At 35.9% G+C, this 24,459-nt stretch overlaps 1 protein-coding gene across 1 annotated transcript in view; it reads right to left on the minus strand.

The window, feature by feature from the left end:
* Window positions 1-6,259: 6,259 nt before the first annotated feature.
* GRXCR1 (glutaredoxin and cysteine rich domain containing 1) overlaps window positions 6,260-24,459 on the minus strand; it is a gene marked incomplete at both ends in the record, with an annotated part of 37,718 nt that continues 19,518 nt past the window's right edge. The window contains 3 exons of the mRNA XM_082758636.1: window positions 6,260-6,439; window positions 9,351-9,416; window positions 17,222-17,461. Of these exons, the coding sequence (XP_082614762.1) occupies window positions 6,260-6,439; window positions 9,351-9,416; window positions 17,222-17,461 (486 nt within the window). The remainder of the gene's footprint in view (window positions 6,440-9,350; window positions 9,417-17,221; window positions 17,462-24,459) is intronic.

A 24,459-nucleotide genomic window follows, 5' to 3' on the forward strand; every position in this document is an offset into this window, starting at 1 on the left:
AGGATTTGTGGCTATACTCTGAGGCTATAAATCATATAATAAGTAGCTATACTGAGTTGGCTGTAGGTAAGTGCAAAGTGCAGTGTGACATATTTGACATTATTGAACACAAGATGCTCTGTAAGATGCACAAGCTGCAATAGGAAAGAGTTATTACCATCATAGACCAGATAAAAGAGGGGAGAATAAATACAGAAAAATATTATAGGGTTTTTCAAACCATATTGCTCACAAAGTATGTGCTGGAAGACCAGCTATAGTGGCTATAAAGAGAGGAGAGAATTTTATTGCTAGTTCTTTTTTGACACAGGATGTGAACATTTAGTTGATAATGTGAGAAAAAAATGACAAGTTTAGGCTCATTATGTCCCAAACTGGTAAAAGAACATGAGACATGGAAAAAGAAAGCATAACACCAGCTGTCTGGGTGCACTGTGTGCATTGCCAGGAGATATTGGAAGAGGACTCTATCAAACATCAAGGACGCCTGTTGCAAAATTCTGCACAGGTGTCTCAAAACACTAGGGAAGAGAACTATAGCCTAAATCTTCTGACATATTTCTCTTTGTCAGTATTCCTGAGATCTTAACAATGTATGGAATAACAATAATAATATTCTACTTATGTTTAAAAATGCAGTTTTATTGTTTGATAGCATACATGGAAATTTTTTTGTGATTATGATGACAGGCAAAACTTACTGTATATTACCATCAGTCTGCAATGAGAGGCAGCATGATTTTCCTATAATACTAAATGCAATGATTGCAATATCCCAAAGACATGAGTAATGACGATGACTGCTTATTATATTTGTGCTTATATTTAAAAATAAAAAAAATAAAAAGACAAGTTTTTGCTGAGTCCTATAAATGTGCAGACTGAGGTATTGATTTTATGTCCTGTCTGTCTGACTAGACCCCTGAGGCAGTAGAAAGCGCAAGTTGCCAGTTCAGCCCTATTGATGCATAAACTTTAGCATAAATATATCATCCCACAGATCTGGTGGATTTTGTTGAAGTATAATATCTCTCTCTTACTGTGCTATTCCCAGTTGTCTTTGGATGAGGAAAACTAATGCACAAATGAACTTTTGTGGTAAGACTAAAGAACTTTAAAGTCCAGTTGTCTTGAAGCTAGAATAAAACAAAGTACTCAGATTTAGATGATGCTTCATAGATTTGTCATCCTCACACATTCATAATTTAACTGAACTGAGATTAGAAGGGAATTTCTTTTGTATTTGACAGTCAAGAGGGTATCCCCCAGATTTAATGTGATAAACCAGCAAATTTTAAGTGATAGTTTTATGAATGTTGACATTTAAATGATGATTTGATGATTTTCTACTGATCATTATTTGTTTATTTTGAACAGATCGTGATCAATAATAAAAATAACAGCTACAGTCAGCCTTTCTGAGTGATCATAAAATCCTTGCTCATTTTGAGAACTCACAACTGCTTTTTTCCTCCATATCAAAGTATAACTCTTTGTCACCTACTAGAGGGCATTGCCCTGAAAAATATTTATTTTATATATACTTTCAAATTTCAGGTCAGTAAACTATAATAACTTTTCTTGTACTTAATGTCTAATCTTTTTTTTTTTTTAAATAAACCTTTGCTTTCAAAAAGATGATCCTTCCTTCAGGGGAAAAATTAGGAGACCTCAAAGAGAAAAATGGCAGGCATTATATGTTGTATTATAGTGTGGATCTTCTTGAGTGGAGAACTTATTGGATTTCATAATTCTTCTAACACATTCTAAAGCAATTTTTCAAAGTAGAGTTGATAAGCTAGAAGAAGCTTAATCTGCAAGTTTTTTTTACAGCCCTTTCCGTCTAACGTAATTATTTCCTGATTCATCACCCCTAAGCAAATTAATGGAAGAAGGAAGAAAAATTGGATTAAATAAAAAGATTTATTTCTAATAATTTCTACTTTTTAAATTATTGTTGGATTACTATGTCTTTTACTATCATCTCTAAATTATTTAAAGTAAGCTAAGCAATCTAAATTCTTCTCCTTCATAAATTATTTAGGGCATAAATGTTCCCTGTTGAATGCTTTTGTGATCAAATAATGTATCTAAGGCTAAGTGAATAAAGTTAAATTTAATGCAATAATAAAAAGGCAATAGCTGGAAAAGGTAACCAAAGTGTCTACCATTATGAATTTTCTCACAAAAACTGTGAAAACCAACTCAGTAAAATTCATTTCTTACTTTCATTAATAAAAACACAAACCTCTCAGGAATTTGTTGATTGTTTTTTCATGTGTCACTGACATCAAAAGTAGAAAGCTTTCTTCAAATACAAGTTTACTTACAGCAGAATTAGTTTCTCACGTTTCAAGATTGTTGTGATTTAACCCAGATGGGCAGCTGAACTCCATCACTCCATCACAACCCCTCACTCCCTCTCCTCAGAAGAGAAGGGGAAGAAGAAAAGGAAAAGAACAACTCATGGGTTGAGATAAGGATAATTTAATTAAAGGAAAAATAACTATTAAGGGAAATTTATCATTAATTAAATAATTTAACTAAAGGAACAAAGGAAAGAGGGAAAGGAAAAAGGTCAAACAAAGGCTGCATGAAAGTGCAGAGGAAAGGAATTACTGTCTACTTCCCACCAACAAGCAATATTTGACCACATCCTTGAAACAGGGCCTCAACATAGTTCAGGAGGACAGACATTTTCACAGGAGTTCACCCCCACACACACCTTTTCTTCCTTTTTCCACCTTTTATGACTGAGTGTGATGCCACATGGTATAGAATATCCCATTGGTTGGTCTAGGTCAGCTGCCTGTGGGTGTTCTTTCCTCACCTCTTGCTCCCCACCAGCCTGCTGGCTCTGGGGGTATTAGAGGGAATCCTGATGCTGTGTCAGTATTGCTCAGCAATAGACACAACACTGGTGTGATACCAGTGCTGTTCTAGCTACAAGTGCAGAGAACAGCACAGTATGGACTGATGCAGGGAAAGTTAACTCCATCCCAGCCAGACCCAGTACAAAGACCTATCAGACTCCTTTCATGCATAAGTATGATTTCCTGCATGCAAAAATTTAACTCACAGAGTGAACAACATGGAGGGCTTCAAGATACAATGCATTATTTTAAGAGACATTTATACTATGTACTGTACGGAGTTAATTTGGTAATTCAGTTTCTTGCAGTGTTTCACTAGTAAAGGATAAGCTAGACCCAATCAAACAGGTGTTTAAATCACTAGAATAATTTTAATTAATTTGAGAGAACTGTGTTTGGGGTCAGCAAACTTTAGAAATGGGAACATAGGTCAGCTCTGTTTTGTTTTCCCCTCTCTTCTAAGCACCCCTTTTTATTTCTTTTTAAGTTTCTTTATTTAGGCAATTAGTTCAAAATTTTTCTTCTTTTAAAAATGTCCTGAAGCCACAAAAATGTGTGTAATCTGATGGTCAATTTATATATACTGTATATATGTATGTATACTGCAACATCATATTTGTCAGGCCAATTACTTAGAATGATATATACAATCTCCAAAGCAGTAGTGGCAGAGTCTTTGTTGCTCATATCTGAAACAATACCTTTATATTTCAGTCAGTAGGAGCCTTTGCCATGGGACAGCTTTAGTTTATCCATGAAGTTTGGGAATGTGAGATTTCAAGTGGTTCTAGTGTGGAAGCCATCTCCCTGCAGCATTTCAATTTCTGTTTTTTGTTTAATTTTCATGACAAGAAAGAGTAACCAGAGCTCATGAAATAGGGAAATGAGAAATTAATTTTATAGTAAAATCAATGATTTACATTATGTTGTGGCATGAATCCTGATAAAGCCAGGCCACCTGATGGCTGTAGCATATCAGTATGAGGGATGCAAAGCCACTGAAAAACATGATGGAGGCTACAGGACTGAGAACTCCAAACCTTTATCTTTCTCAGGATTAAAAAAGATTATTTTTGCAATACAGACAGCCTAGGGATTACCTTATTCTGTTACTTGCTCTCATATATGTTAATATGCTGAGCTGTCAGCCAAAGAACATCTACATGGTTCCTTACCTCAGTGTAGCAGGGGGCCAGAAACAAGCTTGACGTGTTTTAAAAAAGAAAATTTCTTGTGCAAAGATGCAACTGAGTCTTATTTGTTATATCAGAGGAGACTACTGTTAACTCCTTGGAATCAAAGATGCTATGCTAATTCTAATCACAACAGAAATACACTCCTTCTCTATTCTCATACTGGCATAAAAGTCATATTACTAGCTGCCCAATACATCTCTTACACCAGAAAGTATCATACCCCTGAAATGATGCTCTTGCTGTTGACTTTTTCTGGCTCCTGGACTTGCCTTGGAAATCTTGGAAATCTTGTCTTCATTGACCTCAGTGCTTCTAGGTTGATTGGAGTGAGCTGAGGAACCAGACCTAAAGCTCTAGCAAAGACAGCAAACCATGTAGTAAAAGCATCCTCTTGCAACAAATTATTATCTGGTTTTGGTTTTCATGCAGGCTGTTACAAGGAAAATATAGCTGGAGAGAAAAGGCTGGTAATTCATCTGATGACAAAAGAAAAGAAAAGAAAACAAAACAAAACAAAACACAAGAGTGTTTCTAGTACTGGAAAATTTTCATAGGCTTCTTGAAAAAATAGTGCCTGAGGAATTCTCTACTTATGATCATTACTTGTCCTGTGGTTTTATAATGTTATCTTCTAGTTTCTTAAAAATATTCTAAAAAACATGACATTTTGCTTTCATCATTTCTTCTTCAAAAATCCATAATAGTTCTATCTCATCTTTGCTTGTAGGAGTGAAATGTCTCTGTTACTTCTAACAGTAATGCCTAGGCTTGGATAGTCTCTCTAGGTTTCTTACATGCCCCCTGGGCCATGGAATGAACTGGATTTAATTTATTCATCTCACTCTTAAGAGAATGAATTCTCTCATCCCCTGAGAGGTGAGGAAAACAGCTTCAAACCCTTACTCCAGAGTGATGAAGAATTTAGTTTCAATGAAAATTTTAACCATACTCTTATCTGTTATAACAATTTAGCCATGTAGTACTTCAGTGGAAGAATGGTGACATGATTTATGCCATCAGGTAAATGTCTATCCAGGATAAAGACTGTGGAATTAAAAAATCACAAATACACTAGCATTCTCTTCAAAAATAATTTCCCTCAAGAACACATTTGTTTATGTCATGTGAGGTCTGGTATTAGCTACCATGAATACTCTCACCCCCTAGAGCCACAATATGTTAACATCTTAAAAAAATAAGGTTTCGTGCAAGAGAAATGATGGTTCTAAGAATCAGTATTCTTCTTTGTGTTATATTTCATTCCCTACTACACCAGTGTGGACTGCAATATTTGCCAGAAATAAAGGTTACAGGATGGTATTAAACACAAGAAGGGAACTGTAAAGGGAACCGTATTTTCTTTTCTTTCTTTCTTTCTTTCTTTTTTTTTTTTTTTTTTTTTTTTAATTTCTTCCACATACACTCAGTTAAACACATCCACAATTCAGTTTTATAGCTGTGGTGTTGCCAAGTTTTTTGGATGTTCTCTTTAGAAAATATAATCTCTCTCATGTTATGCAGAAGATCCAGATGCTCCCTCTGAGCCTCACTATAGAAGCTAGAAGAGCAGTAGGTTCTTATAGCACTTTCAAGCCTGCACATTTAATATCTCATAGAATACACATAAGCCTTCTATATTCAAAAGTTCAAAAATATATTAGTCCAACTTCTCCAGCTCATCACTAACTACTACCTCTAGATATAGTAAGTGGAATGAAAGTGGAGGAAAAGTTCTTTTTTTGTTGATTCAGATAAGGGAAATCAAGAAACAAAGTTTCAGAAGAGAATTTTTTGCAAGCCATACTTAGGGCATAGACCAGCCCTTGAAACATAACAGCAGCCTGATCAGAAATTTCCATGCAATTTATAAAGCTATCATGTGTTCTCACTAGATCACTATTATTCATTGTTCTGTATGTAAAAAAAAAGGAAGAATTCACACCCAAGTGGCTGATAATACCCTACGTTCAGTAGACAACAAATCTCTCTATAAAGACTGTAGAAACATACACTTCAAGATTCATGATACGGTCATGTTTAAATGGCTTCAATAATCAAACCAGCAGAAGTATACTATAAATTGATTTTTATTGACTGAGTTAGATAAACAGATTCATTTAAAAAAAAAAAATCATATTACAAACTGCTGCAGTACAGTAAAATGAGTTTGCACATGTGGAAATGCCATTCTTAGCCTGCACAGCTCCTGCAGCGCTGTAGCCCATTCTCATTGCAAGCAGTACACTTGAGGGCTTTGAATGAGTCCGTAAAGCAGTTCCGAAACACAGACATCTTGCTCCCATGGCACACTGAGCACGGAAGGAATCCAAAGCCCCCGCAAGAGAGGCACTCATGAGGGTGCTGGACTCTCTGCTCAAAGAAGAAAGTAAGAAAGATCACAATGTTACCTCCTCAACAGTCATATCTCTAGGACAAAGAAGGTTCCAGGACAGCTTCTCAGAAACACATTTAGGTTTCTGTCGTGAGAAACATCCACTTCCCCACCCCGTGGTATACCATCACAGATGACCCATACGTCTGCCTCTGTATGGACCCACATGCAATGGTTAGAAATGCTCACTGTGGGATCATCAGTCACATTACACCTCAGAAGCCTGTGTTGATAGTTGTCAAAAGAGCTGGCTAAGTGATCCTTGCATACATTACACTGATGTAGTCTTAGACCTAGATCAATTCTAACAGGTATTGCAATTGATTGATTCTGAACTCCAGGCAGTTTATGTTGATGTTACATTTTTCTATGTTATATGTTAAGATATGAGTACTTTTATCATTTGTACATGCTCATGATGAATATGTTGTTCCTATTACAGTTAGAGCTGATCATATCAAAAAAAGCAAATCATAGTTTCTGACAAGGAGTGCTTTAGGAAATAAGTGAGGTATTCAAATTTACGGGTGTAGAATGCTGAAGCTTTAAGTAGGAAAGAGAAAGATCATTAACATTCAGCAGTTATACCTGGAGAAAACTGCTGCAGGAAATACTTGGGCTCCCTCAATTTTCTTATTTCATGAGTAAAACAGTAGTTTAACTCTACTTTGTGATGGATTAAAGATGATTGAGAACACAGGAAGATATTTTGAAGACATTTTTAAGTTACAGTTACTGAAAATATTGCTAATTTATTTAGTGGTTGCTTGAAAGTTCTGTACCAAATAAATGAAAAGTAGACCAGTAGTTACCACAGCACAGATATTTAGCTTTAATATTGTGCTGTTGAGTAAAGTCTTTGTAGATTTATTTATAAAGGAAGAAGGGTAATCCATAAAATTCCTGTTAGCGTTGCTCTGAGGAATCATACACCACTGAAAATATTAGTCAAAAAATGTTACCAAAGCATACTAAAATATGTAGAACTAACATAGCCCTTTTTTAAGCATCATTGAGAAAACTGAAGAGATTGCTGCAAAGTTATTAAAACCAGCATTCATCTGTTGACAACTTAGATAAACATTAGGGAAAAAAAAAAAAAAAAAAAAAGAGTATAAGATGAAAGGAAAGAGTCTTAGCTGATGTAAGTCATTTCAGCTGCTTTGAAGTCCATGTCAGTTTGATGTAGTAGAAAATCTGACTCATAATCTACAAAAACTTATTTTCACATGGGTTTGATTAGGTGAAATGCAGATTTCAAAGTGCACATTACGCCCAGCAGGGCTTGTGGGTTGTTGTAGTAAGGATAGTATAGGCTCTAACAGAGGTATGATGCACCTGCAGCATCATACTTGCTGCTGCTGTCATGTTGGTGTATCTTTCTGTTCTGAATCTTTATTGTAATGTAGAAGTAGCTTTCTACTTATTTCACTTGTCAGTACTGTTGCTACAACAGTATTTGGGCTGCTGCACAGGAGCTGTAGTGCAAATCTCTCTAAGATAGATTTTTTCTTAATAGATTTGCAAAACATTTCCGTTAATCTTTCTTGCCATGTGCTTGGCATGTTTGTCCATTAGCTTATCCTTATAGGTTAGCAGAAGACACAGCATGACTAACAGATTATGCGATATATACATCTGTCAAACGAAGATCAAAGTTATATGGGAAATTTTTGAGGGACAAAACAAATAGAAATGCAGTATAATAGTATCGGATTTTTTATTATTATTGTTTGTTTGTTTGTTTTGTACTGTAGTTCATAAATTTGCCATTCTTCTTCACTGGACATACAACTCCTTTTACTGTTAACTTCTCCAGGGACAATGTTTAGAAGAATATAATGTAATGTTTTTGTTCTCTTCTATCTTGGGAGTGCACGTCATTCATAATTTAAGATGGAAGTTTACTTCATTGGACATTATTGTAATTAATCTCAACTTTTTAAGATAATATTGTAATAATTCAACTCGTTATTACTTCTTATGCTTATAAATAGCAACCTTTTCATGTAGAAAGCTAAGTAAGATAGCTAAGAATGCACAAGTTGGAGCAGTCTTGCACTGAGACCGAGTCCTCAGGGAGAGTATATCAAATGTTCAAAACTAAAGACAAATAAGCCCCAAAGTACTTGAACTAACAAGGCAAACTAAGAGCTGGAGAAAGGCATAACAATCTGTAATGTGAGGTCTGTGTAATTTTGTGTAAATTGGTGTGACTGAAAACTTCCAACTTTGCTCAGATTTTCTAGATGTCCACTTTCAGGTCTAACCAGAATGCAGGAGATGTGCATGAACAGCATGTTCACTGTGGCACAGAGAAAGTGGGTCAGCATCCACACAAGAGGCTTGAATCCTTTGGGACATGGTGAAGATTAAATATCAAAGGTGTTGTCAAAAGTTCTAGGAACGTGAAAATTACCTGCCTTTCTCGCTGTGGCAAATAAGAAAAAATATAGTAGGTGGACATTTGGGTTTCATGTTATCACTGAGTTTTCTCAAACTTAATAGGCTGTGATACTGTGATATCATTCATTCAAAGAGCAAAAAACAAACCAGCATTTGGGATCATTATATAACAGAAGAAAGAATAACAGAGGAAGAACTAATAGAGAAGAAATAATAAAGAAAAGAATAAAGAGAAATAAACAAAGAATAAAGAGAAATAAACGAAGAATAAAGAGAATAAAGAGAAGGAATAGAGAAGAAAGAAGAAGAAAGAAGAAAGGAGAAAGGAGAAAGAAGAAAGAAGAAAGAAGAAAGAAGAAAGAAGAAAAGGAAGAAGACAGATAACAAGAAAGATAACAGAAGAAAGGGAATCCATTCAGAAAAATGTTCTCAATTGCAAGTATTCAATGTACATTCACTGTGATTATTTGCAGAAATAGTTACCTCAATTTTGGTTAAGAGATCCTGCAGTTCCCCAGATTCATTCATTAGTAAAATTTTCTCAGCACCCTATTAGTAAGAAGAAGAAAAAGGTCAGCCAGTTTAACGTGAAAAGTAGAGATGTTTAGAAGATTTGTCCTTGAAATTTAAACAAGCTGAGGACAAATTTGACTCACATTAAGCATTTTGTAATTAGGTCAACATTAGGAAAGCTAGAAGGAAAGAATCTAATCATTGTTGTGGTAGAACTGTTTGAGGTTAGTCACCAGATGTCATATTGCATTTCCCCTTTGTAAAAGGTGACATGGCTCGGAAATTCTGGTTGTGTTCACTTTATTTTACAGGGTGTGGTTCCTGACAGAATACAAAATATGTCTAGTTACTATGTCAAAAATCACAATTATATAAATATAAAACACATCAGAGACTGCAACTAAATGAGAGGAGGACATTTTATTTCAAGTATTATAGCAGTTTAGCATTGAATTGAGATATAATATGCCTAATGTATAACAGAAGGAAAAAAAGGGTAATGAAAATACCATAACAACATTAAAGTCAGACACAACAATGAATAATAATAATTTAGTCTGAGTACATTAGGCCTCTGAGGGGTTCTGTGATCTGAACCAAGACAGCACTCAAGTAGTTCTTTTTCCCTCTGAAAGTAAAGGCTGAGAGATTATTGCAGACAAAACAAAACTGTCAAAGATGATGTAAATCTCTTTTTCCCTTTTCTTTAATTAATTTAATTTCTTCTCCCTCTGTAGTTAGAGGAACATATTTGAATGCTTATGCTTCAGTTATATAGCCAAATATACTGATTACTAAATATTCCTGAATGCTTACAAGTACTTTTAATCAGTGGTTCAGAAAAAATTTACAAAAGGTAAGGAAACTGAGGCATAGACAGAAGGAATTGCACAGTCTTGAAGCCAGCTTACAGCAGAGCTCAGATAAGACCTATGTTCTCACCTCACTGTCTTGTGCTTACTCACTGCTGTGGAAAATTGGCCACAAGTGGTGGTTCCATGACACTCATTGTCCCATTTTTCAGGTAACTGAATGCCCAGACTGCTAAAATTCATCTTTTGTAGACTCCACATGAGCTGGGAGGTGTGGTGGGATGCTGGAAGTGGAATGCTGGCAAACTACTAAGACTTGAGCCGGCTCATGTCTACTAAGACATGGCCATCTGCAGGGCCCTGAGGGGCTCTCAGCTCCTGCTCCTCACCAGCACCATTCTCCCCATCATGTGGAGGTACAGGAAGGGATGCCAGGGAGCATATACATCAGTAACATATGTGCTAGTGTCAGACGAGTGCCTTGCTAGAGACTTCCTATGCTGCATCATCTTTCCAGTATCCCTTTTTTGTCTTGTAAAGCCATGGTCACAGACCAACCCCAGAGGGACCCAGGGACCCAACACACACACACAGCTAGCATTCGGATGGAGCTTCTACCAAGGTGCACAGCAGGGAGAAGGGAAGAAGCCCACAGCTCTACCAATAGCTGAGCACAGGGTACAGAACCACTTCAGTGTGTAACACAAATGTCAGCCAAGGGGCACAGAAATGTTGCAAGGGATTTTGCATGACACCCTAGGGAGGTTGGTTTCCCTCTGCAAGGTCTTTTAGCTGTGGCTTTCTACAAAGACTTTTGACTCTGTGTATGGTGATATACTAAATAGGCCCCTTGCTGACTTCTTTACCATGTTCATGTTTCTTGTTCAGAGATGTTTGTAATCACAGCATTGCATTTCTCTTAAAAAGCAAGGTATTAATATTTTAGTGGATGTGAGTGTAACTTCTGCAGTGAATGCTACTCCTTCAGTGCTACACTTTCAAAGAGATTAAATAATAATAATAATAATTATTATTATTATTATTATTATTATAAGTATTTACAATGTAATTATTTGTGTAATTATTTGTGTTTAATTATGTGGAAGATGACAGGATATTCAGATCAGCTAGCATTGCTTGTGCTGAGTCTTCCTCTGTTGAAATCTATTATATATCACAGGTTCAGTGTATACCAGCTTCAGCATATGCATTGCATCCCTCTGTGTCCCCAGAAGAGAAGCTTTTAGCAGTTGACCTCCTTCACGCTTGCCCTCTAATATTTCTCTATTTTCACACAGAATGGGTAACAGGAGTGACTGGCACAGAAAAGCAAGGGTTTGCCAGGAACCACAGGGTATTAGCTCTGGTCTTGAATGCTCTGCAGTTGCTTAAGACAGAGCTTGTACTGCCTGTGCTAGGCAAAAACATTAAGTATCTGGAGCTTTATTGATGTAATTGTGGCACTGCAAATTCCCTAATCTGGACAAACCATGATTTGCCCTCATTTAGACAGGGATCTCTTCTCCGTGGCAACAGCTGGCAAAAAGCATTCCTGTGACTTCTGTTCTGTGATACAATGGTACTGTACTGTAATGCTGACTGGCTTTTGCAGCCCTGTAATTAAAAATCTGACAGGTTTCCCATTATAGATTGATATTTCAAAGGATTTATATTTCAGATGACATTCATCAGCTAGCTGTGTTATTTCCAAAGTGGAAAGTCTTATTATTATAGCTTTAAAATTAAAAACCAAAGTTCTAAATGTCTATCAACATTTTTAAGTGTTTCTGTATGTCTTCTGTGATTAATGTCTGCCTCAACTGAAATTTGAATAAAATATACTTTGCAGAGGTTAATCTACCCTTTAGATCTGTGAATCTTAATTCTCAGTGCCTGCAATTAATAGAATAATGAAAGCACCTGTAAAATATGTCCAATAGCTGCTCTCTGACCAAAAATTGACACCTTTCTTTTTATTCTTAGATTGTGTTCTGTCCACAATTACCCATAAAAGGATGTGAAAAAGTTAAGAATCTGTCCCTCCAAACACAAACATTTTGTTAACCAGGTTAAGGTTCAAAGCACCCACCTGTTAATGCTACAGACTTTGCTAAATCATTCAACAGGTTTTCTAAACTATTTTTTTGCTTCAAAATATTTCCCAATTTTCCCTTGAGATATTTAGCAATTAGCATCATATTTCAGGCATGGTCCCACTATCTGCAGAATTAGGACAAGTCCAGTAAATTTTCTACTGCTCCAGCTCTGTCTTGTTAGTGAACCAGCTTGTTGATAATCCACCATGAATGTAACCTGTTACTATTTTCATGATGTAATTCCTCATCAAGGAATGCACCTAGATGTACACATTTGTATGCAAATGTTCTGCATTTGGCTGTACTAGACTGCCTGCTGATTTGGGGTAGCAGACTCTCTTTTGCATTATTTCCTACATTCAGAGAAAAATTAATACAGCACTGAAATGTTAAATGAGAGTGGGCTGGAAACCAACCTTGACCACCATGTGAGAGAGTTAGGTTTGCAGGAAATAGACAAACCCAAGTATCTGTTGTGGACTTGTAAGGAATTTGATTAAATGCCTGGAAATCTGCCAATAAACTGATAAAAGTGTGACTGTAGCATAAGAAATGTTAGATTTGATATGCAAAGAGCTATCAGATTTTGTATTAAGAGGACATGCAATTAAACCCTGCTGTTCCTGAAATGTTAAACTGCAAAACAGAGGAAGCAGATGACTGAATGAAATAATTATATCATAGCTTTATTGCCACAGAGCAGATATTTACCCCATCAAGTGAAGGTCAGGAAAATGCTTTTACTCTAGCAAAACAATAAGGCAATGGAGAACTACTAATCATAATTGACCACTGGAAAAAAGGCAAAAAGGAAACTGTTAATATTTTAATAAAGAAACAGAATTTACACAGGTATTTTCTAAAGTTAATTACAAAAATAACTTTATCATTCTTAGTAAATGGTCATAACCAATGAGTCAGAATATTTTGACTGTAAAATTCATGCCATTGTAGATTCATTACAAGACTAAGTAGGAAGTTGTTTCTTCATGTAAAACAATGTACATATTTGAAAATGTTTTGACTAAGTTTGAAAGGAGGAATGGCTGATGCCCCAGACGTCTGTGCTGCCATTCAGAAGGACCTGGACAGGCTGGAGAGTTGGGCCAAGAGGAACCTCATGGAGTTCAACAAGGGAAAGTACAGGGTCTTGCACCTAAGGAGGAATAACCCCAAGCACCAGTACAGGCTGGGGGCTGGCCTGCTGGAGTGCTGCTCTGCAGAGAGGGATCTGGGAGTCCTGGGGGACAGCAGGCTGACCATGAGCCAGCAGTGTGCCCTTGTGGACAAGAAGAACAGTATTCTGGGGTGAATTAGGAAAAGTGTTGCCAGCAGGTCAAGGCAGGTGATTCCCGCCCCCTCTACTCAGGCCTGGTGAGGCCACACCTGGAGTATTGTGTCCAGTTCTGGGCTCCTCAGTACCAGAGGGACATGGAACTACTGGAGTGAGTCCAGAGGAGAGCTTTGAAGATAATTAGGGGACTGCAGCACCCGTCATACAAGGACAGGATGAGAGAACTGGGCCTGTTTAGCCTGCAAAAGAGAAGACTGAGGGGAGACCACTCAATGTGCATAAATATATGAGGGGAGGGTGTCAAGAGGATGGATCCAGTCTCTTCTCAGTTGTTCCCAGTGACAGGACAAGAGGCAATGGACACAAACTGAATCACAGGAGGTTCTGGCTGAATATGAGAGGGGTCACTTTACAGTGAGGGTGACAGAGCACTGGGACAAGTTGCCCAGAGAGTTTGTGGAGTCTCCTTCTCTGGGGATATTCAAAACCTGCCTGGATGCCATCCTGTGCAATGCACTTTAGGTGATCCAGCTTGGCAGGGGGGTTGGACTAGAGGATCTTCAGAGGTCCCTTCAAACCTTGGCCATTCTGAGATTCTGTGAAAGGCAGCTGAATACTGGAATTTACTCATGTGCTTAAAGTGATACATAAACAAATGTATTTTTAAAATATAGTGCATTATGTATTAATATCTATAATGAGCTAATATGTATATTAGGGATGGCTCTGTCTTTTTTATCTGCATCTCTTTTCCAGTAAGGTGGGCTTTTACATAACATAAATCTCTAGCAATCCTGGGTTCCTTTGTACGAGTAAGAGAATGTTCCTTTTTTATTTATTTATTTATTTATTTCTGCATTGCATTCTGCTTTCTGGAAATTATTTTTTATTCTGCTTTGGCGCCCCAGCAGATGGCATAATTCCATTTCAGATGGAGAGATGGAGACAGCCTCAGGTGAAAAGGGGGGGGGGGGGTGGGGGTGGTATTGTATCAAATGGGAAGGAACATGTTGCAGAAAGAACCTGACATTTCCTGAAAGACTGATATTTAGACAGCGTGTGTCAAAAATACAATTATTCAATCCTGAAAGAAATGAAAAGATTAAAAAACTTTCTGTACTACAGCACACTGGACTTTACTTGACAGGGACTAAATATGATTTTTCTATTGCTTTTGCCCAAGTAGTTGATTTGTCTCATTCCCCCTGTGTAGGCAATGATAAATTCCACAGTATTGTGAAGATTTATCCACACAGCTTGCAGTACTCTAGCAACCCTGTCAGGATTTCTGAGCAGCTCGAATACTGTGTACTATGTCACATGCACATATGCTGTGTTCTGGTGCTTTTGTTACATTTATCTCATTAAAAATAATCTTGTCCCTTTTCAAAACTCTTCATATTTTAATTAGGATGTTTTTTTATCCTATGACACATTGAAAGGTTCCTGGCTCAATAGAGATTCTCTTTTGTATTGCTACATGCGATCTCCTTTAGCGAGGGATTTGCCAGGAAATAAATATTCAAAATTAAAAAGAGAGAGAGAGCAAGAGAGAGAAAATATTGCATGTTTAATTTACTGACACACCAGCCTTGTGGATTTCTGTTTTATGATTGCATATCAGAATATAATTATCATAAAAGCCATTACAGAAATGTCCACTGTTACCAGTGAGACCAAATTCTGTGTGAGTTCTCAATCACATTTTGCTGAAACACAAGCCCAGTGAAAGATGCAGCCAGCTTGCTGCCCTGTGAGTCCCTGACAAGTTGTTTTCTTAAGATGTCACATCCATGAGGCATAGAAATAGCTGGGGAGTGATTGCTTCATGGCCAGATCCTGAAAGACTGGTAAAACATTTGTAACCTTCCTTATATGCAAACTGTCCTCCAACTTATTTCTCTTCCACAGTGATTTGATTTTGGCCAATTTTGTTTTTTACCAGATCAACAGATACTTTTTCTTGTCTTAAACAATATGAATGGAGCTTCCATGCTGTAATAAATGTGTGTAGACCAGAACACTACATTCTTTCTTCAATTTTTAACCAATGGTGTCAGCAGGTAGTTTGACAGTTTGATATCTCTCCCACATTTATTTAGCTTCCTAATTCACTTTCCTTCCTTCCTATATGTCTGTTAAATATCTCATAAAATAATTAAATAGTTTTAATAAAATTGTATTGCTTGTTACACTGTTGCTCATCTGTTAAAGACAAGTTTCGTATGGTCTTCTAAAAAAAAAAGTGGCAGTGAATTAATGGGCCATCCATCACACCAAAGTGACTGTAATTGGGCATCAGCTAGAGCTTAGCAAATAATTTAGTCAATACATTTCAGTATTTTACATGATTTATTTTGACAAAATTGATCACAGTGAGATTTTCTTGGACTTGGTCATAACTCATTGTGTTGTTTTTTTAATTATTATTTTCTTTAACATGACAGTTGGGTAAGCAAATCTTAGTCTGAATCCTGGTGAATTTTAGGCTTTTCTAGAAGAAGGACTTCTGTTGTTGGCTGGTTGGAGACATCTCTGTTTCCTGGATTTGATAAAAGCAGTCTCTATGTTGAACTAAATTTCTCTGTCTGCTAATACCCTGCGCATGGCCCATTCTGCAAGTACTAGTGTTGTCTGGTGAAGTGGACTGCTCAGAGAAACCAGCCCTAAGCAGAGCATTAAGAGTTTGACAGAGTCCTGCCAGTGCCACGAAAGGAAGGGAAGAATGTGTGCTTGAGTGTCTTTGCAGCCCCAGCATCAATTATATGCTGTTTGTTGATTGCATTTTATTCCATTACTTAAATCTTTTATAAAAATGAAAGCGTTAGGCAATACCAACAAAATAACCCTGCTGTGTTTAAATACAGTTTGCCTCCACAAATCATGGTCTTGCAGTTGGTGTTAATTGCTAATTCTTCAACACTTGAGACAAATACCTTTTCTGAGATCCCAACCTATTTGCTTTTAAACTCTGATTTTTCAGTTTATGAAAGACACATTTCTAAAGAACAGGTTGTCCCTAATACAAAGGTGCAGTTTTAGACACAGAGTACCAATGTACAAATTTTTATTATAATTTTCTACTTGGAGTTATGTCTCACAACAGAGCAGAGTTAGGCTGGTTTTATTGCTAGATTTTAAGTATTAACCAATCCTGTACCTAAAACAATGTTCCACTGATTATAGTTGCCCAATACAGACTACATTATATAAAATTCAGTGCATGTTTAAGTTCTTAAACTTGAAGCTGTTAGACATTCTAATATCCAAAAGAGTTATTACTAAGTGACAGGTATGTTTTGTGTGTTAATTTTCCTGGGTCAATAATACACATAGGTTTTCATGAGGAAAAAAACTCTATTTCTCTAGATTTCCATGGTTTCAACTACAAAGATGAATTCTTTTCTTAGAAACACAGCATCACTTCCATTGCATTACTACATCTTACTCCCCTCCTGAAAGCCTCTCTCCAGCTCTGTTGTGTCTTTACAACAAACTTACCAGTGTGGATGGGTACAACACATCCCACAAAGGGGCCTCTGTCTTTGTTCCCATCATTCCAGCATTGCAAACGATTTCATAAAAACATAATGACTTTCTTCTGTTCTTACAGACTTCATAGTCTCATGTTTTACTTACCCCAAGGTAATGGCCATCAATAAACACAACAGGGAGGGAGGGAACTTCACACACCTTCCTGCATCTCTCATCTAGTTCTTTTCCGTAATCACTGTTAAGAGCAATATTTTTTTCTTCAAATTTAACTCTGTGGTTTTGAAAGATCTTTCTAACCAGTTCACATCTTTCAAAAGTGGTTCTCACCACACGAAGGCTGGTAGTATAAATTATTATACGGCCAAATTCTGGCACTGAAGACACCTGGAAAGGAAACAAAAAAAAAAGTTCCACTTGCAGTATATGAAGTGTTAAGTATATGAAGTGTTAAAAGATTTTTTGTTTCTTTTTTTCTTTTTTTTCTTTTTTTTCTGGCTGCTGTAACATCCACATACTGAATAATTTCATTAAAAATATTATTTAAGCAAAAAAGAGAAACACAATCTTTTCTGTACTTTATTGAAATGTAAAGATGGAGTGTGAGGAACTAAGTGTTTGTAATCACCACCTTAAGGCAATTTAAACTGCTTATCAAAGTAAGGTGCAAACTTTACTTCTTTTGGAAAGCTTTGGAGATAGTTAATCAAGTACAACATTTTCAAGAAACAGACATATTTTAGAACTGGTGGGCTTCCAAACTTGAGTAAGTCATCACTCTTTTGTTGTTGTACTGTATACAGATCCACCAACCTTCCCCAAGCTGTAAGACACAATGCTTTGGGTTAAACCCATTTCATTTGCAAAAGCACAAATTCTTCAAAGAAACAACAGAAACTTGAATGCAGGGTTCCCCACTGTTTTTAAAACTGCCTGATTCTGTTACAACAGTGACTCCTTGCGTTTATACAAACACAATCTGTAGTATCCAGATGAAGTCCAGACTTGATAGCTAAGGTGTTAACAGCCTCCTTTCAGCAAGGTCAATGCTAAAGAACCTTCAAGAAAGAACCAATGCTAAAAGCTCTATCACATCCATGAACCAACGCTGACATAGAATAATTTATCTCCATGCTGAGCTAGATCTGGATTGGAGAGAGGACAGATTTATCACTAATTTTTTAGTGGGGACCTAAAAAATCATTCTAAAATCCAGCCAACATTAAAAAGTGTATTTTGTGTGTACTCAGTCTCCAAATCAAAGTTCACTGCAGTTAGGAGACACAGTTCCATTGACTGTAATAAGTAATATTGGCCCGTAATATGCAGGCCAATTCTTCATAGGTATAAGTTTATACCTCATATTTCATTTCTACGATGAAGAAAAATATGGAGTGTAAATACTACAGGGGTTATTTTGTCCAAGAGAGAACAGTATATTTAAAAAAAATCCTGAGAATCTTTGCTCTAATCAAAGACACTATGTACTAATGAATAGCTGAAATCCTTGCTTTTCTAAAAGTTAGTATGACATTCCCAAGGTTATCTATACTATATTGCAATGGAAATTTCATTATTTCAGTGCTATTCCAGGAGTAAAACCACAAGTTAGAAAATAATAAGTAAAGATACCTATAATGCACTGTAGCAATCTATGCAAAGCAAAGCTTGATGGGTGTATGGATACTTTTGAACCATGTCATGTAATAATTGTAAAGACAAAACTGGGTAGAAGCCACTGGAGATTTTGTCAAATAATATGGTCATGATTTATCTTACTATTTAAATTGAAGAAAAATGTTTCTTTGAAAGCATATTCTATTTAAAAAGATTTCTACATGGTTCAATGTACAGCAAAGAATTCTCAGAAGAACACGTGAGTTTTATAGATCACTTACAGATCACTGGAAGTTTATTTGCAGATATATGTAATTTACCTATTTTCCATCTGCCATCCTAGGAAAGAAGCATGTTGTCGTACGTCAGTATTTATTTCTCTTTGAATAGAATTCAGAGCTTTCATTTTAGGAAAAAAAAATAAATGTTATAAATAATGTTACAAAAAGAGAGCTACTTTTCTCTAGTCTTTTTTCTGTGCTGAAAATCTGTTATATCTCTACTGCAAATTGACTCTTCTCCAGAATATTATTCACACATCCCAAGTGAAAGGATTAGCTTGTCCTCTGCTTAAAAGACAAGTAATCTACTTAGACACTGCCGAATATTGTAGTAACTGTGCATGGAAGGAAGATGAGTTCATCCTTTGCAGAAGTAACCAAAAGGAGGTCTTAAAATATTCTTTCACAAGATAATTTCACATACTCATTGTTTTCTCCTCTTTGGAGTGAAAATACATTTTGAAGTGGAAAACCATTCAACAGGATGGAAATTCGTGTTGCTTCATAGCTCTAATCTTTAATGCTGTTTGTTCCCAGACAGCAGGGGCTGGCAGAAGAGATACAGACAGTCATTATCTAGCAAAGCATCAGGGCTGTGGTGTCCCTGTAGCATACAAACAAGCAGCTGAAGACATGGAAAAATGGAAAGTTGTAAAGTAATCTGGAAAGATATCAAGTGGAAGGTGTGTACACAGAGTCACTTTTACACTTATTCCATTATTTTTCCCTGATGTGGCAGTGAAGAATAGCTCTTGTTTGCTCTGCGAAGAAATATCAAGGGCATTGATGATTAAAAAATTCTTTAGGGAAATTTTATTAAATACCTTGTTTTCATTGCTAAAAATGCACATAATTTATCCTTGGCAGGACTTTATTATACCAGAGAAAATCCTTCCTCTCACCTTTCCTGAACCACATTGGTAATTAATAAAAAAATAATAATAATAAAGATAATTAGAGGGATTTACATGTGTGTTTTTTTTCCTTAATGAGAATCTATGTTAATTTCTATTTTTCTATCCTATTCAACAGCTAAAGCCTGTAACGTTTAATTGATAGAATATGCTCTTGAAATAAATCAGCAGAATAATGTTTGAATCCTCTGCTTTTCCTTCCTAGGAAAAGGAACTTCCTAGGCTGGAACTGTTGCAAAAACATAATAAATGGCAAGCAAAGTAAGCAAATGAATAGAAAGGCAATCTTTAAAATGAATATTACAATTTAATATAACAAACTTCAAATTAAAATCATCTTGTATGACTCATACTTGCATAGAAAATTTGAGCTGAATTTAAACAGAAGGTAATTCTCATGTTAATGGGCATGACAAAATTTTGCTTAGGCTGTGGATGTTGGACAGATGTACAAACCAAAAGATTTGGAGTGACTTACATTGACCATTCTCTTATACTTAACTAGGATTCTCCTTGAAACCTGTAGCTTATGAAAACCATTTGGCCAGAGGCAGCAACTTTTTGTAACAAATTAAGAAAGTCTCTTGCACATGGGCCAAGAGTGTGTTTCAGAGAAGGTGTCCATAGAGAAAGACTGTCAAGGAAGAGATTTAAGGCTGCAGATGGAAATAAACCTGCTTTAGTTTCAGTGCTCTGCATCATTTACAGCTCATAAGTTAATAACACTGTGCTACCAACATCCAAAGAAGCATACAAAGTCATTGGATGTTTTATTGTGTCAGTCTGAACAGCTTAAATTTGACTTGGGACCATCTAGTAGACAGCAACAGCAGCAACATAATCTACATGACTTAATGACACAGATGCCACTAAGTGATTGAGGAACTGCTGCCTTTTCTATGCCTTTTTTTTTTTTCTTTTTTATTTCTCAGAACAAAAAGAAGAAAAAAAAAAAAAAAAAAAAAAAGAGCAAAAAGAAGGGATGTAGGAGACTGAAAAAAGAGATGAAAAGACAGAAATAACAACAGAAAAAAAAAAGATAAAGCAAAAAACAATTTGTTGGGTACCAACAAATTTCGAGCAGTACAAACTAAATGTAGAAATCATAATGCAAGAAATATGACAGAAAATACAGACAGTGAAACAAAATGTAGTAAACAATAAAGCAGAGACAAGGTCACTAATATATGACATTTTGAACCTTTTTTTTAAACAGAAATCCTGGTAGCCAATGAAAGTACTCAACAGCAAATATGTTATGGAATATACAAATCTCCAAGTTGTTTCAAACAAAAACTTTGGTTTTGTTTGTTTGTTTTTTTTTTAAGCAAGGCATATTGCTGGAGCTGCACAAATATCATGAAATATTTGGGACTCACACTCAAAATTTATTTGAGAATTTACTTTTTCTATACAACAGCTGCCACAACAATAATAACAGACATCTCAATAGCTCTGAAAATATTGCGTAACAGCCAGGAGTTTCCATGGTACTTCTGAAAGTATTTTAAATTCATACATTGTAAAATTTCCGTAGATGTCTGTGGGCTCAGATCTGCCCCAATGTATCTTAAACCTAGCTTCAAAATCCCATTGCAACTGAAGTAGCAGCAAAAAAAGTCCGTTTCCTCTGCTTATCACATATCTATGCTGGCCCTGACCACTACTCCAGTCTGTGTAGATAGCACTCACAATCCTATTTGTGAGGGAAAAATATAAAATGAATTATGGAATAATAATACTAGATTATTTCTTCAGCATATTTGTCATAAATTGTTTTCCCAAGGCTAAGATTTTAATATCTTTTATGACATTTTTATGTCTGCCTTGCTGACTTTGAGTGGTTCTTTGGACCAAAATTCATATCATGGATATTTTTGCAGCACAGTTGGGATCTGGTCAAATTCAGAGCAGAGGAAGTGGTCCAAGCTGACAGTTTTCTACTTGTGTAAGGACCACTGGTAGACCTTGGGGTTGTTCTTAAGCAGTTATAATTCCTTTTTTTTTTTTTTTTTTTCGAAAGCCTTTGTATATGACCATGTGTACAAGCGAGTAGACAAACTTAGCAGGGAGAAGAATCCATGTTGTTAGCCTCATTTTCATTTGCTTGTAAAAGAAAACTGTGACAGCAACATTTTGAAAGTCATCAGGGGATGTTTTTGGTTTTTTGTTGTTGTTGTTGTTGTTTGTTTGTTTGTTTTTTATAATCTTCCCTCTGGACAGAAGTATAAATGCGTATTTTAATCTCATTGGTGTGAAAAGAATATCTATTTATATTCATACTCATATATAATTTATTTCAATGGTGGTGTCACCTGCAAATTTGCACTTTTAAAGTACTTGTTTCCAATGACAAAAAAAACAAGCAAGCAAAGAAAACCAGCTCTATTTTACTTTATATGAGCAACTCAATTCTAGTAAAAACAGAATCTTTTTCTGGTAAGATTAATGGGCTTGTATAATACTTTGTCAAAAGCCCAAATTTTAATGCCAGCCTTTATCACATAAGAGATTTTAAAAGATTTTTACTATGTTCAGGTATAACATTCAACTAATCTTATTCATGCAATAGTGAATTGCTTCATTGACCTAAATCAATGGCTGATATGCCCTTCTCTGTCTCAAAATATCGTCTTTCAACATCTCACAGTGTTCTACTGAAATATGCACCTCTTGGCTTTGCAATTAGATACTATCAGACCAGCAAAGTATCTCTTATCCACTAAGTTGGCTGAAAAAGGAATCTAAAGTACATTACAAACCCTGCACCAAAAGATGCTTCAATGAGTAAATGCAACATTCATGACCTAAAGAAAATGTTGTACAAGAGAAAAGATGTATATATAGATATATGTATGCATGAATGCATGCACATATATATTTATATATGTTTGCATATCTACAAGTTTTAAATTAAGCTGTTCAATTCAAAACTGTTATTGCATAACTTAGGGCTTGAATCAGTATCAAAAATTGGCAAGAAAAGTTGTGGTCTAACAGTAGTTTTCTAATGATGATTTGTTTTGGATTTTCATTTTTATTTTACACTCAGAAGGGATGGCAACTATGACTGACTGTTGAAGAAATTTAGCAGAAAAACAAAATAAACATTTAATTTCTTCAAGATTGAAAAGTTTGTACTGTCTTTTGACTTTTAAAAGATTTCCAAAATCTATACTAAATGTGTACTAATATAAATGTGTTCTTTCTGAAAAGTTAACATAAAAAACAATCACCAAAATGTTTTTTGTTTGCTTTTTTTGTTTGTTTGTTTATTTGTTTTTTACATGACATTTCCTCAGGGCATACGTGTTTTCCAAAATGCATAGTATTTAATGAAAGACACCAGGAAACTCTTTAGATGAAGATGTGTAACATTCTTTGAAAGAGATGGCTGGAGACTGAAGACTTGTGGTCTAGTGAAAACTCTACAGCATTGTACAGTGCTAATAGAGTTGTGAACTAGTCCCTTTGGTCTGTCATTGTTGGTTGTCTATTTCAAATTAAAGATGTAATGGCATTTTTCAGAAAGCATTGATTCCCAGGACATAAGACCTCTTGCAATGAATGGATCTCATGTTCCAAAATAACATATTTTTCCTTGGCAGGTAAGGTCTGTTTATGCATACTGAAGGAATTGCAAACAGTCACGGTGTGCACTCTCAGTACAAAATCACATTCTGTTCCATTTCACTGTTTGTAGTTCAAACCCTCCATAGGCTCATGCAGCAAAAGCACAGCGTTCACTTATTTTTTAATTTAAGCACTCTCTAAAGTGCTCTATTATGTTAAGGCTGGTAGTTCTGTTTACATTGTCTTCAAGGACCTGGCACTATGTCAACATTTGGGAAAATTCAGAACTCAAACTTTATTAAATACAAGAATCTATGCATTTTAGTAGTGCACTGTAAAATAAAGACTAATTTTCTGAAACATAGCAGGTCATATACTTGAATCAAATCATGTCCTGACCTTCTCTTAAAAGTATCACTTTGATAGCACTACACTTTTTCTTATCTGGTTTGGTACTTGCAGGGACCATAACTGTAGGACTTGGAGTTTGTGACACCTTGTCATTGCAACAGTGAAATTATATCACCAGTTATCATACTCATAACCATGAGAAAGCTGAAAAGATGTATCAATACCAATTTACAAATGACAGCATCAAGAGCTGCACCTCTAAACTAGGTAGACAGAGAGACCGGAACAGTCTCAAACACAGACAGTAGTTTTGTTGTGTTCAAGAAATTGGTTCAGTCCCTGTTTATCTCAGTTTTCAAAATAGCACAAGTACTTGTGTGCCTTTTGTCTGCCTACTTTCTGGCATTCTGCTCCTCCACAAACAGCAGCCCTAGGAATATGTCCATTTCCAAAAGCGGTACAGAAGAACCTGTTCTTCTGCTTGACTACATGTTCCAAAACTGGCATGAAGCATCTAATTTTTTATTTGTTTCAGTTTTAGGGCTAGTTAATTCTGAGGAGCTGGTCACAGTTACAGAGAAAGGCTGAGATCCAGCAGGAAACTGAATTATTTGATCTTCCAGCTCCCGGGCAATTCTTGTCTCTCTTG

This window comes from Aythya marila (genome assembly GCF_965140915.1).
Source record: "Aythya marila genome assembly, chromosome: 4".
NCBI classification, from domain to species: Eukaryota; Metazoa; Chordata; class Aves; order Anseriformes; family Anatidae; genus Aythya; species Aythya marila.